Consider the following 13,045-nt stretch of genomic DNA (forward strand, 5'->3'; position numbering starts at 1 on the left):
CCTGTGAACCCGCTCACTGTCACCGTCAGAACATAACAACGACCACAGGGGCAGCAGTAACAGCAAGAGGCTAACCACCGAGAGCTTGCCCACGTATGAAAGAATTCCAGTTCGTAGCTATCAGCAAGCTGAACCAGTGCTCCGAGCCCCGGCCTCTTCCAGAGAGCTCCCAGGCCTCCTGAATGAGAATATGCATTTTACCAACTCCAGGTGTGCATTAAAGTTTGCGCACTTCTAGCACTTCAGTTGCCATCACAACCCACCAGTAGCTAATACTTGCGCAGGACTTCCTGTGTGCCATGGGCTTTGCGCATAGAATCTCATTTCAAGCCTTATCAGCTCCTTGGAGTGGATATGATGATCATCCTCATGTTACAGATGAGGAAACCGTATCCCAGAGAGGTTAAGTAATCAGCTAGAGAACAGGGGTTTGCAATGTGTACTTCACAGTCAAGGGCAAGGAGACCCAGAGAGTTTTTCTGTCAGTGTCCCAAGGCTGGAATTCTGCAAACCAGCCTCATGGAAGGTGCGCCGGCTTGGGAGTCAGGGAGTTGTGGGTTCGAGTTCCTAGTCCTCTTCTTCTAAGCCTAGAACCATACCTGGGTCTAGAGCAGGTTGGTGAACCTAGCCCGCAGATTGTGTGCAATTTGCTACCTAAGAATGGCTTTCACATCTCTAAATGGATGAAGAGAAATCAAAAGAAAAATATTTTGTGACATGTGAAAACAATATAACACTCAAATGCCAGCGTATGTAACGATTTATTGGAACACAGCTGTCCTCATTTGTTTATATAGTATCTCTGGCTGTTTCTGGGCATGAGAAGCAGGGCTGAGTAGTTGCAACAGAGACTGTATGGCCCACAAAGCTTGGAATAGTGCCTCTGTGACTCTTTACAGAAGAAGTTTGGCTACCCCTGGTCTATGGCAGTAATTCTCATGCTTTAGCTCCACCAAGGTCACCTGGAGGGCTGTGGAAACACAGACTGCAAGCCTCGTCCCCAGAGTTTCTGAGTCAGCCAGCTTGGGGCTCGGGAATCTGCATTTCTTACAAGTTCCCAGCTGATACTGATGCTGGAACCACTCGAGGACACCGAGTCTTCAAAACTGACCTTCTGCCCCACCTTGGAAACCCACAGCCCAGGCTGCGAGTGGAGGGAGCCCCACCATCTGGGTCCCGTCTCACCCGCCAGCCCCTCTTCCAGGCTGCCCCTCTCCCGATGTCTGCTCCCCTCTGGTGGCGGCCTGGCATGTTCAGCCTTAACTGCCTGCCCATCCCTTCTTTAGGAAACATATTTCAAAGCTTTCAAAGTGTGCACATCCTTGCCCTTAGGGAGTCCACTTCTAGGAATTTAATCTGAGAAAAGAATCAAGGATGCGTGTGAGGATGCTTTTGGCTACATTGTTTGTTTGTAAGAGCGTAAAATAGGAAACTGGGGCAGTCGATTGACAGGATCACCTTGCTGGTAAAGCCCAGGCAGGACTTGAACTTGCATCTGTCTGCTTCAAGAGCTGGTGCTCTTAACTGCTGTACTACACAACCCATCAGGGCGCTTTCCCACCTGCTGCTGCATGGCAGTGACGGAGACATAGCCTCTGGTGCTGAATTGCCCTGTGTTGAATCCTGGTTCTGTTACTTACCAGCTGCACAATGTGGGGCAAGTCACTTAGCTGCTCTGTGTGTCAGTGTTCTTATTGGTGAAAGCGGAACGTAATTGCAAAGGTCACAAGAGTTAACATGAGAGCTTGGAGCTGTGTGTTGTGTGGGCTGTTATCATCGTCACTCACGAAGCCCACACCTTCCTTCATCTTTGCTCCTTACTCCCCTCCCCCTTTCCTCTTCTTAGCTGGCTCGGAGCATTGTGGGTCACTGGGAGGAGCACACTGGTCAGGATCGGCTGGAGCGGAGGTGTCACCAGCACCAGGAGGATGCAGGCATTCTGCAGGGCCTGCCCATCCTGCCCTGAGATCTGCCCCCACCTGCTCAGGCCTGGGGCCCTGAAGTTCGGGCGAGCTGAACACACGGACCGCTGGGTTACATCGGCCTGGATTTAAATCCTAGGTCTTCCATGTGACATGGGCAGGTAACATGCCCTCCGTGAGCCTCGGTATTCGTATCTACAGAATGGGAGCAGGAAGTTAGAGCAGTGGTTCCTCAAGTGTGGTCCTGAGCAACGGCAGCAGCAACGTGACACGGGAGCTCTGAGAAGATGCTAATTCCAGCAAGCCCTTCTGGGGACCGTGACGCTTGAGGAGTCTGGAACCACTGGATCAGAATCACTACTCCTCAGTCTTGCTGTGACTATTACAGGAGAAATAGTTTAACTCAGGCATAATGAGCTGCTGTTATTATTGCTACAGGCTTGCTCCTGCCTGGCCTCAGCTGGTTGGACGGGGAGTGTCCCTGTTCCAACGTGGACCAGTTGGACCCTCTCCTAGGACCTGGGAATTGGAGATGTCAGTCTCCGTGTCACTCTCATGAGGGGCAGGGACTTACTTGGTAGGCAAGGCTGTCGTTTGGGGACCTCCATTTCTCTCCGCTTGCCTTAACAGTTGAGAGGGCCAGTCTGCAGACGGTCCTGGGCTGGGGTCATCCGTGTATGTGCGGACCCCATGGCCGTGGGGACTGGCTGTCCCATTTCCCCTGGGCCCTGTAGGACACTTCTGGGCTTTCCTGATTAAGTTCCTCCTTTGCTCCTACGTTGGTTCGAGAGGTTTCTGTCACTCGCATCTAAAAGGGCTCTGGCATGCCGAGGGCTGGGAGTCGGGGTCAAGGGGGGCGCACGAAGGTCAAGGGTCACGGGCCTGAGGGCAACCACTTCCCTTCCTTCCCCTGCCCAGCTCCTAGCCCGGTCAGGAGAGCTGAGTTTCAATCCCATGCCCATTCCCTATGAGAAGGGGGCAAAGAGGGGAAGGCGGCATCTGAGCAACGATGAGATAGGCAAGGTCCTGAGAGCTGTCGGGGTCACCTAGGGCTCCCCTGTTATCCTAGTTCGGGTTCTCATGCTGAAAGCCCAGCCATCTCCCCAGAGAGCCGTAGAGGTGGGCCCTCCCCGCTGGCTGGAAGAGAGCAATAGTAAAGGCAAAGGGTTTCGATGTATTCACGTTTGTGTAAAGTAAGGTATGTTTGGCTGATACGTCCATGGCTGGATGTGCAGGGAGCCCTGGATCTCTGCAGAGCTGGGGGTTGTCTGAGAAGGACACATAAGGGGCCCCTGTTAACAGGATCCTGCCTGGGTAGGGGTGGTTCTGGTGGGAGAGAGGCTGCAGGGCCGGGAGTCAGAGGAGGAGGGCCCGCCGGCTTGAGGCACTGCTAGAGACAGGCGCTCATTCCTTGGCCACGGGCGGCTTTGCCTGGGTCCCTGCAGCGAGATGGGCTGTCCCGCATGTGCTGGACACCAGCAGGCAGGTCTGCCCGCGGGGTGACGTGCAGCCCCCACGGACAGACCCAACTGCCAAGGCTCGAGAATCCTAAGGTCCGATGCGTCTGGGTGAGAGGCTGGGAGCTGCGGAGGAGGCCTCACTCTGTGAAGGGGGTTCCAACAGATGTGGGTGTCAGGGGGGTGGCGTGTCTGCAGGTGGAGCAAGAGCTCTGGGACAGACAGAAGCAGGCTCCCATCCTGGCTGTGTACCCGCCACTACTGACCCTGAGCTAACCATTTGCTCTCTCTGAGCCTCAGGTCCCCATCTGTGAAATGGGGCTAATACTTGGTACCTCCTAGGGTTTGCGGTGGGAATGGAATGAACGGATGTATGCAAAGCAGCAGGGCACAGTTACTCGGCTGCGGCTTAGTTATTATATACTGGAGTTGGAGGCCAAGAAGATGCTTTGTACTGAAAGGACTGAACAGCAAAAAGAAGGCCCAGCCCCCAGGGTAAAGGCTCCCAGTCCCTGTTGGAGAGTCTGGGGTTGGAGCAATTCATCAAGGCCAGGCCTGAGGCCCAGGAGATGGGCAGAAGCTGCACCCAGTGATTGGAGACCCGAGAAACAGGTCAGCCTCCAAATAGACTGGGGGCTATGACCCTGTGTGATAGGCCAGGGTGCCTTAAATCCCTCCCAGCCCAGGTCAGGATTGGTCTCGGTGGAACAGGGCTGGTAGGAGGGGCTGCCGCGAGCAGGTGTGGGGCTGGGACTCTGGAGGGTCTATGCCTGTGTACTTGGCCCATCAGGCACCACTTCTTTTTGGAGTGGCTCTGTGCGTGTTGGGCTCTGTGAAGCTGAGAGACGGGTGGGCTGAGGAGCCTACCGCCTAGCTGGGCAGATGGGGTGGGCATGCATGAAAAGCCACATGCAGACCATATGTGCTCAGACCTGCACACGTGACGAATGGGCTTGGGTGAGGTCGGAGGAGAGACAAGAGTGAGGGCAGGGATCCCTGGCTACAGGGGGATGAGACTGAGGATGTGGAAACCGTGGAGGACGGTGAGATAGGCGGAGAACGGAACCGAGGTGGGATGGCATGGGGCTCGCCTGGAAGACAGAGGGTCCGGTGATCTGGAGTAGAGATTGTCCAGGAGAGGAAGGAGTGAGACTGGAAGGCCAGCCCATTGAGGGCCTTGAAGGCCAGGCTCAAGGTCTGGGGCTAGATCCAGTTGGCAGTGTAGAACCACTGAAGGTTACTGAGCAGGTTATTGGAAGTTAGAGCATTTGTTCTAACTGCATGACTGAGCCTGTGCCAGGCTGGGAAGATTTTGGGGGGTGGGGTGCATGTGAGGAGAATCAAGAGGGGAAGGGTCTTGATTTCACGGTGAGTTAAGACGTTGGGGAAAGACCCCTAGATCCCTTGGTGGGGGGTGGGGAGGGGGTATGTGACCTTTATAAGCAGGAAACCTCTGTAGTGGCTGGCCTCGATCTGTGTTCTCTCAAAAGAGGTCTCGGATCAGCAGTGGGCAGAGCCAGTTCTGCTTATGGGCTTGAGGATGGTCCCTTCATCCCTCTGGTGCTCAGTTTTCTCCTCTGTAAATGGGGCACAATGCAACCTATCTCCCAGGATGAGTGTGAGAACTCATGAGAGAATGAAAAGGTCTAGCCCAGTGCATGGAGCATCGGAGTTGCTCACTAGCTGGTGTTCCCTCCCCATCTCCCACTATGTGGCTGTCACAGAGCTGGGCTCAGAATCTCGCTCTCCAGCCACCTCCAATCAGATAACAGTTTCTGTTTTCAGAGGTCATTCATTCATTCATTCATTTATTGTTCAGTCATCCAACCAGCATTTAAGCAGCATTTCTGAGCACCTACTATGTGCCAGCTGCTGGGACGCAGAGTTGAATTAGACCACTCTTCCTTGGCCTTTGAAAGTTTTATTGACTCATTCATTCAGCAACATCCATGGAGCCCTTCTGTGTGTTTTGGCTGGGTGGGGGAGTGTCGGGGGTANGGCGGGGTTGGGGAGGGAGGCAGCCAGCGCCACAGCTCATGCCTCTGCATCTGGGAAGAGCAGGAACCCAGAGAAGATGCTATTGGCGCCTTCCATGCCCACCAGGGAGTTCTTGTCTGTGGCCTGCAGGAAGACATTCTCCCCCTGCTTCAGCTTGAGGACCATGCTGCCCGTGGTGACCTGGAAGGTGTTCTGGACGTAATCACAGAAGGTAGCCACCTTCTGCATTTGCTCCCGGCCCCGCATGAGGTTCACGCAGAGGTTTCCTCGCGAGCTGGCGTGGTAGGTGAAGTAGTAAATGCCGGGCACCCTGCAGGTGAACTTGCCGCTTCGAGGTTCATAGTTGTTGTTCATGTTGGTGATCACCTGGTCGAAGCGGATGGCCTGGTCCCGCCGCAGGGCACTGTTGATGGTCCTCTTGGCAGAGAAGGCGATTTTCTGTGTAGCCTTGTAGTCTCCTGATTCCCCCTTGAGGCCACGGGCTCCGGGGGGTCCTGGGGAACCTTTGGGGCCAGTGGGGCCCTTGGGACCTACTTTTCCTGGTTTCCCAGGAATCCCTGGGTCTCCCTTCTCCCCGAACTCGCCATGGTCTCCAGCCAGCCCTGGCAGCCCTGGAAAAGGAGAGGCAAGAGAAATGATGGGCCAGAGATGGCTGAGAACCACCGGAAGGAGCCCTGGGCTGGGAAGCAGGGAGCCTGGCCGTGTAACCTCTGACATGTCCCTGCTTCTCTCTGGGCCTCAGCTTCCCTGGGGTAGAAAGGAGGAGGTTCTCCGTCCAGCCCAGCTTTCCGAGTCTGCGATGTCCCTGACAGCAGTGGGAACTGATGCCCAAGGTGTGGAGAGTGGTGTCTCCTTAGAGCAGGTGCTGGGACTGCCCTCCTCACCAGCTCATCCAGGCTCCCTTGTTCGGGCTTAATGCCTCGAGCAGGGATAATGAATTCTTGGCACAAGTGTGATCCCTCTCCACTCGCTCCCCCAGGGCAGACATCTTTAATCAATCCCGGCATTCTTTCCGGTGCAGTGGGCTGGAAGTGGGCCTTGGAAGGCTTCTCACGGCCACTCTAAGCAGCCGCTGCCCCTCTGTTGGGCACAGCGCGAGATAAAACCCCTTTTCCGGTAAAGTGGTGGAGTACGGTGGCTGAGAGCACAGGCCCAGGGGACAGACGGATGTCCTTCTCCTGCCACACCTGCCCTTACTAGTTGTGTCACCTCGATGGAGGCACATTCTCTGGGACTCAGTGTCCTCCTCTGTACAATGGGGCTGATGATCGTTTGTGAGATTGCGAGGGTTACATGCAGTTATGTGAGGACGTTGGTTGGTTTTGGCTAAGTGAGCAAATGAACTGCATTTTCTGGGGGCGGGGGCAGGGGTTCATGGCGGGAAGTCTCCTTTGAACCCTGTGACAACCCCACAGAATATCTGCCTGTGTCGTAGGGGTGAGGAAGCCACTTCCCCGGGAGGCGACCTAGGGCTATGTAACTGACTGCAGTGTTTTTCTCTCTCTCTCCCCCCCGTGTTAGGGGTAAGAGTCATGGCCTGGTCTCAGCCTCAACGTTGAGTGGGCCCCCTTGGGCAAGCCAGTAGCCTTACTGGGCATCAGTTTTTCCGGCTGTAAAGTGGCAATCAGAATCCCCTCCTTGCCGAGTCATTGCACGGGTCAGGGTGGGAGTGGGCCTGGGCAAGCTGATGGATTTGCGGGTACTTTTGCCATCTCTCAGGTAGGCGGCTGTGATGGGGGAGGCAGGAGATGGGGTCTTGCTCAATGACACGAGCGTAACCCCAAAGCCTGCGGTACCTTTCTCTCCTTTTATGCCTGGGGTCCCAGGTCTGCCATCAGAGCCTGGCGCTCCGGGGATGCCGGGGATGCCGGGGATGGCCGGGTGTCCGGTGCAGCCGCTTTGGGCCAGGGAGACCCCAAGTAGAGCAAGCAGCAGCAGGAATGCTAGAACGCCATCCCTCAGGGTCTTCATCGCTGCCCTGGCTCAGCTGCCTCCTACAGGGGACGAGAAGGTGGAGGAGATTACCGCCATGGGGACTCCTTGTGTTTCCTCACTCGTTCAATCACTCGTTCACGTGTTCTCCGAGTGTGTCTCAGCTATCAGACCGGGCCCCGCGCTGGGTGCTGGGGTAAGACAGACATGGCCCCTGCCTTCACGGAGCTGGCCGTCCAGGGGAAGGCAGACAGTAAACAGGCCAACATACAAGTCAGTGGAAATAGAGACTGTGTGGAGTGCTCTGTAAGAAATGCAGGGGTGCTGGAGGGAGAGTAACCGGGTTTGAGGGGCAGGTGGATGGTTTTCTGAGAGAAGTCCTCCCATTAGGAAAGTTTTCTAGATGGAGGCAGCGTCTCTGGCCAAGACCCAGAGGTTCAGAAAGGAATGGGGCAAGAATGTTCAGGAAGGAAAGGAATTGGGGGCAAGGCTATAGGGCAGACAGAGAGCTTGGAGTGTCAGGACCAGCTGGGAGGCCAGTGTGGCCGGAGGGGAGTGAGGGGTCAGAGGGATGGGAGGTCAAGGCTGTGATTTGCGGGCTTTGGGCTGCTTGAGCAGCCTGTCTGGAAGAAGCTATTATTTTTATACCAAAGAGGACCCTGAGGTTCAAGGAGACCAAGACACAGGCTCATGGTCACATAGGAAGGACTGTAGCCAGGATTCCAACCCAAGCCTGTCTGGCTCTGAAGCCAGTGTCCCTGCCAGCACCTCAGGCCATCTCTGCTGATGGGATGTTCTCAGGTCCCTCCACAGGCCCTGGCCAGAGGGAAGCGCCGGCCCCTCCTGAATAGCGGAGAATAGGAAGAGCCGAGCTGGTCGGTACAGCCAGCGCCCCTTAGCGTTGATTCTCAAGACAGAAGGGCCCTTAAGATTCATCCAGTCCAAAGATTTTTGAAAAATTGAGGTGACATTCACATAATATAAATTTAACCTAAAACGGTTATCTTTGCATAAGTACCAGCTCCTGGAGGTTTTACAAAATGACAGATCTGACAACTTCAGTAATCCATGCACTGGGCACTTAGCCAGGCTCTGGGCCAAATACTTTATGTGCCACTATCTCATTTAATGTGGTCCTTACAACAGCCTCCCTCTCCCCCCCAACACCCAATAAAGCACCCGGCTCTCTCCTTACAGAATGGGAAACTGAAGAGGGCAGGAACCTCCATCAAGGTCACACAGCTGCCTCACGGCTGGGATTCCACTGGACCTTAAAACTCACAGGGTGTTCTGTTAGGAGGCTGTGAAGCCTGGTGGTTTAAAACGTGGGCTCTGGAGCCAGACAGTCTGACAGGGTTAATGAGTGGCTGTGTTTTGAGCAGCACAGGGTACAGGGCGGGCGCTCGGTGAAGGAGGCTTTTATCGTTACTGTTCATGCTGCCATTGCTGCCCACTGAGCAGGATGTGCCAGAGGCAGTGGTGAGAGACCTCTGGTGTCAGAAGCATAGCCATGCTGCCAGGAACCAAATCAGACCTCTGCCGCTCCCGGGGGAGGCCCTTGGGCAACTAACTCGCTTCTCCTCTCTGGCGAGTTTCCCCGTCCATGAAATGGGGATAATAATCCCTGCTGCTCAGGGTTGGTGGGAGGATGGATGCGCCTGGCATGCTGCAAATGCTCAAGGAATATTCGCTATTTCTGTATTATCCTGACACCCAAGAATCCCCAAGTGTTGGGATATGACGGAGGATGGTTGGAAAAGTGAAGCAGGAGCCACAGCCCCTTTGGGAGATAGGGCCCCGGGAGAGGACTCGGGTGGATACAGCCCAGTGGTAGAGAGCAGCCAACAGGGGGTCGGGGTGATGGGGACAGTGGGTCCACACCCACAGCGAGACTCAGCTTCCTGGGGAAGCAGAAGGTGGCAGGGGGAGTGGCAAGATCCATCTCAGGGGCCAATGAGTCTCAGACTTGGGCATCTGGTGTGAGCCATGCCCTCGCCATCCATCACCACCGGCAGCCGGCCTTGCCCGTCACATCTTTCCCATGTCGCCAAGCCCTCCCATCTCCTTCCAGCCCCGACAGTTCCTTTTCCCCGACTTGGAGTCAGACCAATGTGACTTCAAACTGCCACCTCTCTGTATGGCCTCAGACAAGTGCCCTAACCTCTCTGGGCCTCTTTGGCAAAGCTAACTGCCACCTGATAGGGCTGCCAGAGGGTGGAAAGAGATGGAGCCTAAGAGGAATGAGGTCTCCCGTGTGGCGTCTGATCCCACGCCCTCCTTTACAAACATGCAATTAGTTTAGTACCGACTAATCACCAGCTGCAACTCCACCTACGAGGCAAATTAGTTCCTTGAAAGAGCCAAGCTGAGCTTTGTCAGCAACCGAGAGGAAATAGGAGAAGGCAGGTGTTGGAAAAATGCTGGGCTGGGTGAAGGGGGACCTGGGTTCTAATCCCCCCTCTGCCTCTGACATATCTTGAACCAGGTAGTTCGCTAAGCACTGGGTGAGCTTAATCTCTTTCAGGGCTCTGAGGGCCCCTAGAAGTTTCCATCATTCCCAGACAGGGTACAGGCTGAGAGAGGTTACATGAGTTGCCCCAGGATCTAAGAGGCAGAAGCAGGACTCAGCTTGACTCTTGGTGATTCCAAAGCCCTTATGCTGGTGGCTCCCATTTTAAGCTGCTATCACCACCTGGGACCCTGGGTAGTAATAGACTCCCAGATGCACCCGCAGGAAGTTTGGTTCCCAATCCAGGTCTGGGATTGGGCCTGGGGGTCCACACTGTTGATCACCCCAGGTGACTCCGAGGCAGGGATGCAAAGGCTACATTTTGGGAATCATCACCTTCCGCCATATTGTCCTGCTGGCCAGTCCCCCCCAGGTACTGAGCCCCATCCTCACCTGTAACCTGGTGTCCTGTGGGGCCGCTCGGCTGGGCAGCAGCAGGACCGGGAGCCAGGAGCCTGCTGCCCTCAGTCCAAAGCGGAAGTTCCATTCTCCAGAGACAGGAAGGGCCTCCCCCCAGGGCCCCCTCCCCTGGGCCCAGCAGGACGGCCCCCTCCACTCTCAGCCCATCTGGTGGTTTCAGGCCCCATTTCTGCAATCTGGAGGGGTTTACTGTAAGTGGGGTGGGTCGGTGGCCAGTTGGGTTTCGCCAGCTCAGCAGCTGTTGGGGGAACAGGCTGTCCGGGGAGAATGTCCGCAACTGGTGGCTTGTGTGCCAAGGCCCCTGACCTTGTGATCCCCTATAGCAGACATAGCAGTTCCTCACTGAAACAAGAACATGGCTGTCCTGGTGCCCGAGCACTGGATTTGGAGTCAGAAATCTGGATTCGTGTCCTGGCACTGCCACTCATCAGAGAGTTTGGTTCCTGAGTCTCAAACGGGCATCTAAATGTTCTCAGCCAAGAGAACCCAAGGGAGCCCCAATTTCCTCTGCTCTATGATGGGACTATACTTGCTCTAGAGATGGCATGGGGCACCGGGAAGTTCATTTGGGATCTCAGAGGGCAAGCCATAGAGTGCACTGCACATGTCAATTGTTAATGTCACGCCATGTCTCAGGCTTCCCTTTTCTGGGTTCATCTTTTCTGCCTCCTTCCCATTCTGCACTTCTGCTCTCGCCCTGTTCTCAGAAAATTATCTAATAATGAATTTTAAATGTGGTCATTATTTATTTATAGCCCTTCCTCTGCTTCCAGCAGAGCTCGAAGCTGACGACGATAATGGGCACAGGCAGGGGCTTATCGCTTGTTGATCCTGGAATCACACCAAGTCAGGGCTGGAGAAAGGCTTGGAGGTCACCCAGCTCCTTCCCCTCCCCTTAGGTATGGGAAACTGAGGCCCAGAGGGGAGAAAGAATAAACACTTATCACACCCTCTCCGTGCCAGGTGCTGGAGACACAGCCACGAGCAAACCAGCCACGGTTCTTGTCCCCGTGGGGAATTCCTTCTACCGGGGAGACTGGTGCTCAACATTGAATGATACGTGGTTTCATGTGTGATACAAGTCAGAAAAAAGCGGGGATGGCTGGAGCCCACACCTCATATGAGCGGCAGGTGCAGAACTCAGAGCAAATATCGCAGCATCAGCCTGTTTGTTGAGGCTGCACGTAAGGCACTGTGAGGTCCCTCCCAGGGACGGTTGTCCAGCCAGTACCAGGGCAGGAGGGCCCTACTTGACATCTGTGCTTGGAGATAGAATATCTTTGGGCTTGTGGATGCTGATTGATGGAAATTAAGTGTTACCAGCAGTGGGTGTTAGGGAAAGAGACTTGTTTGATAAAACAAAAAGGTCTCCAGACTCAGCCAACTATAGATGCGAAGGGACTCGGGCTAGATGAGGAGGGAAAGGCAGTGTGTTCTGAGTGGGGAGAAGGGTGGAGCTCTATACCAGCTGGTCTCTGAAGTGACAAAATTGTAGAATCCTAGGTTGCGGGTCCAGGCTCCTTCTGTGGGTTCCCGAGGGCCACTTAGGCCTGGGCTTCTAATTCGTTGATGGCTGATGGCAATGGGAATAGGTGAACTTGAGCTTGGGGTAGACGGTTTGGGACTAAGAACCAAAAGAAGCAGGGAGGGGACTATGGGCATGGGCTTTTGGAATCAGCCTCTCCTGAGTTTAAATCCCACCTTTGCCTTTTTCCAGCTATGTGGCCTCAGGAGTATTTATTGGCCTCTGTTTCCCCATATGTGGATGGGGAGCATGGGTTGTGGGGGGCCAGTGAGGTAACCTGGCATGTGCAGGGCCCAGCTTTTGGTAGGCCCCCAGTGCAAACCTGGGAACAGTGCTATATATAGGAAGAGAAGGGTGAGTTCTTGGAGCCCAGGTGCCCGGGGAGTGATGCCCGGATCAGACACCAGGAGCGGAGGGGTCTCTGGACCTTGACCTCTCAACAGGAGCCAGCTGGTCTCTGTGTCTGTAAAATCATTGCCTCGCATCCCTGGTACAGAGGGGATGATCCCTACCCAGGGTGGGAGAAGAAACCTATAAGCCCTCCACGTGTTGTGGTCCGAAAGGCATTCCTGGCGGCTTGGCATGTCTTATAATTCTTCCGGTCCCACCCTCCCTGGCCTGCCCTCCCCCCACCTCCACCCCCGGGGAAACCTCACCAGGTTTCCCTCAGTCCAGCAGACAAGCTGGCATTTTCAAAGGCCTGTCTCCCCCGACAAAGAGAGAACAGCAAGGAAACAATTACGGAAAATAAAAATGGCACAAAAATTGTCGCTTCCAAAGTACAGGTTTCTGATCTGACACTGTGGCCTACATAAACAGTGTATTGATTTTTTAAACAAAAGAGAAATGAGAAGAAAGCTGTATCACTCGGGACGCTGCTGGGCGGACTGCTAAGTGGTTGATGGAGAAGAGTCATGAAGAAAGTGGCCCTATGACCTGGCCAGAGACACCCTGTGAACCAGGCTGGGTCCCTAGGCCCTTCTTCCCACTCGTGTGTGTGTGTGTGTGTGTGTGTGTAGCCCTCCTTCCTTCCCATCTGGCATCATGCCCCTACGATGTGCCAGGCGTGCATCAAAGTGCGATGCTCACCGCCCAGTGGGGAAGGCAGACGTGTCAGTGAGTAAATGCATGAAAGCCAGTTAGAGGACTATGTGCTGTAGTTTTTAAATGTTTATTTATTTCTGAGAGAGAGCACGTATGGGCGAGTGGGGGAGCGGCAGAGGGGGGTGGGACAGAGGATCCATGGCATGCTCTGCGCTGAGAGCAGGGAGCTGATGTGAGG

General features: G+C 54.8%; 1 protein-coding gene across 1 annotated transcript; it reads right to left on the minus strand.

Annotated features, from left to right (window-relative positions):
• Positions 1 to 5,284: 5,284 nt before the first annotated feature.
• On the minus strand, positions 5,285 to 10,314 carry C1QB (complement C1q B chain). Its single transcript, XM_077775681.1, has 3 exons — positions 10,212 to 10,314; positions 7,174 to 7,371; positions 5,285 to 5,988 (listed from the first exon to the last, which is right to left on the minus strand). Exons 2-3 carry the CDS (start codon positions 7,346 to 7,348, stop codon positions 5,414 to 5,416), a joined length of 750 nt encoding a protein of 249 aa, XP_077631807.1. The 5' UTR covers positions 7,349 to 7,371; positions 10,212 to 10,314; the 3' UTR covers positions 5,285 to 5,413.
• Between the last annotated feature and the right edge of the window lie 2,731 nt (positions 10,315 to 13,045).

This window comes from Crocuta crocuta, unplaced genomic scaffold (assembly GCF_008692635.1).
Source record: "Crocuta crocuta isolate KB4526 unplaced genomic scaffold, BGI_CrCroc_1.0 scaffold127, whole genome shotgun sequence".
NCBI lineage: Eukaryota > Metazoa > Chordata > Mammalia > Carnivora > Hyaenidae > Crocuta > Crocuta crocuta.

Excerpts from the sequence above, each read along its gene's own strand:
- C1QB (XM_077775681.1), bottom strand. The coding sequence starts at position 7,348 with ATGAAGACCCTGAGGGATGGCGTTCTAGCATTCCTGCTGCTGCTTGCT. Across the intron at positions 5,989-7,173 it reads AGGCATAAAAGGAGAGAAAG|GGCTGCCAGGGCTGGCTGGA; the intron begins GTACCGCAGGCT and ends CTCCTTTTCCAG.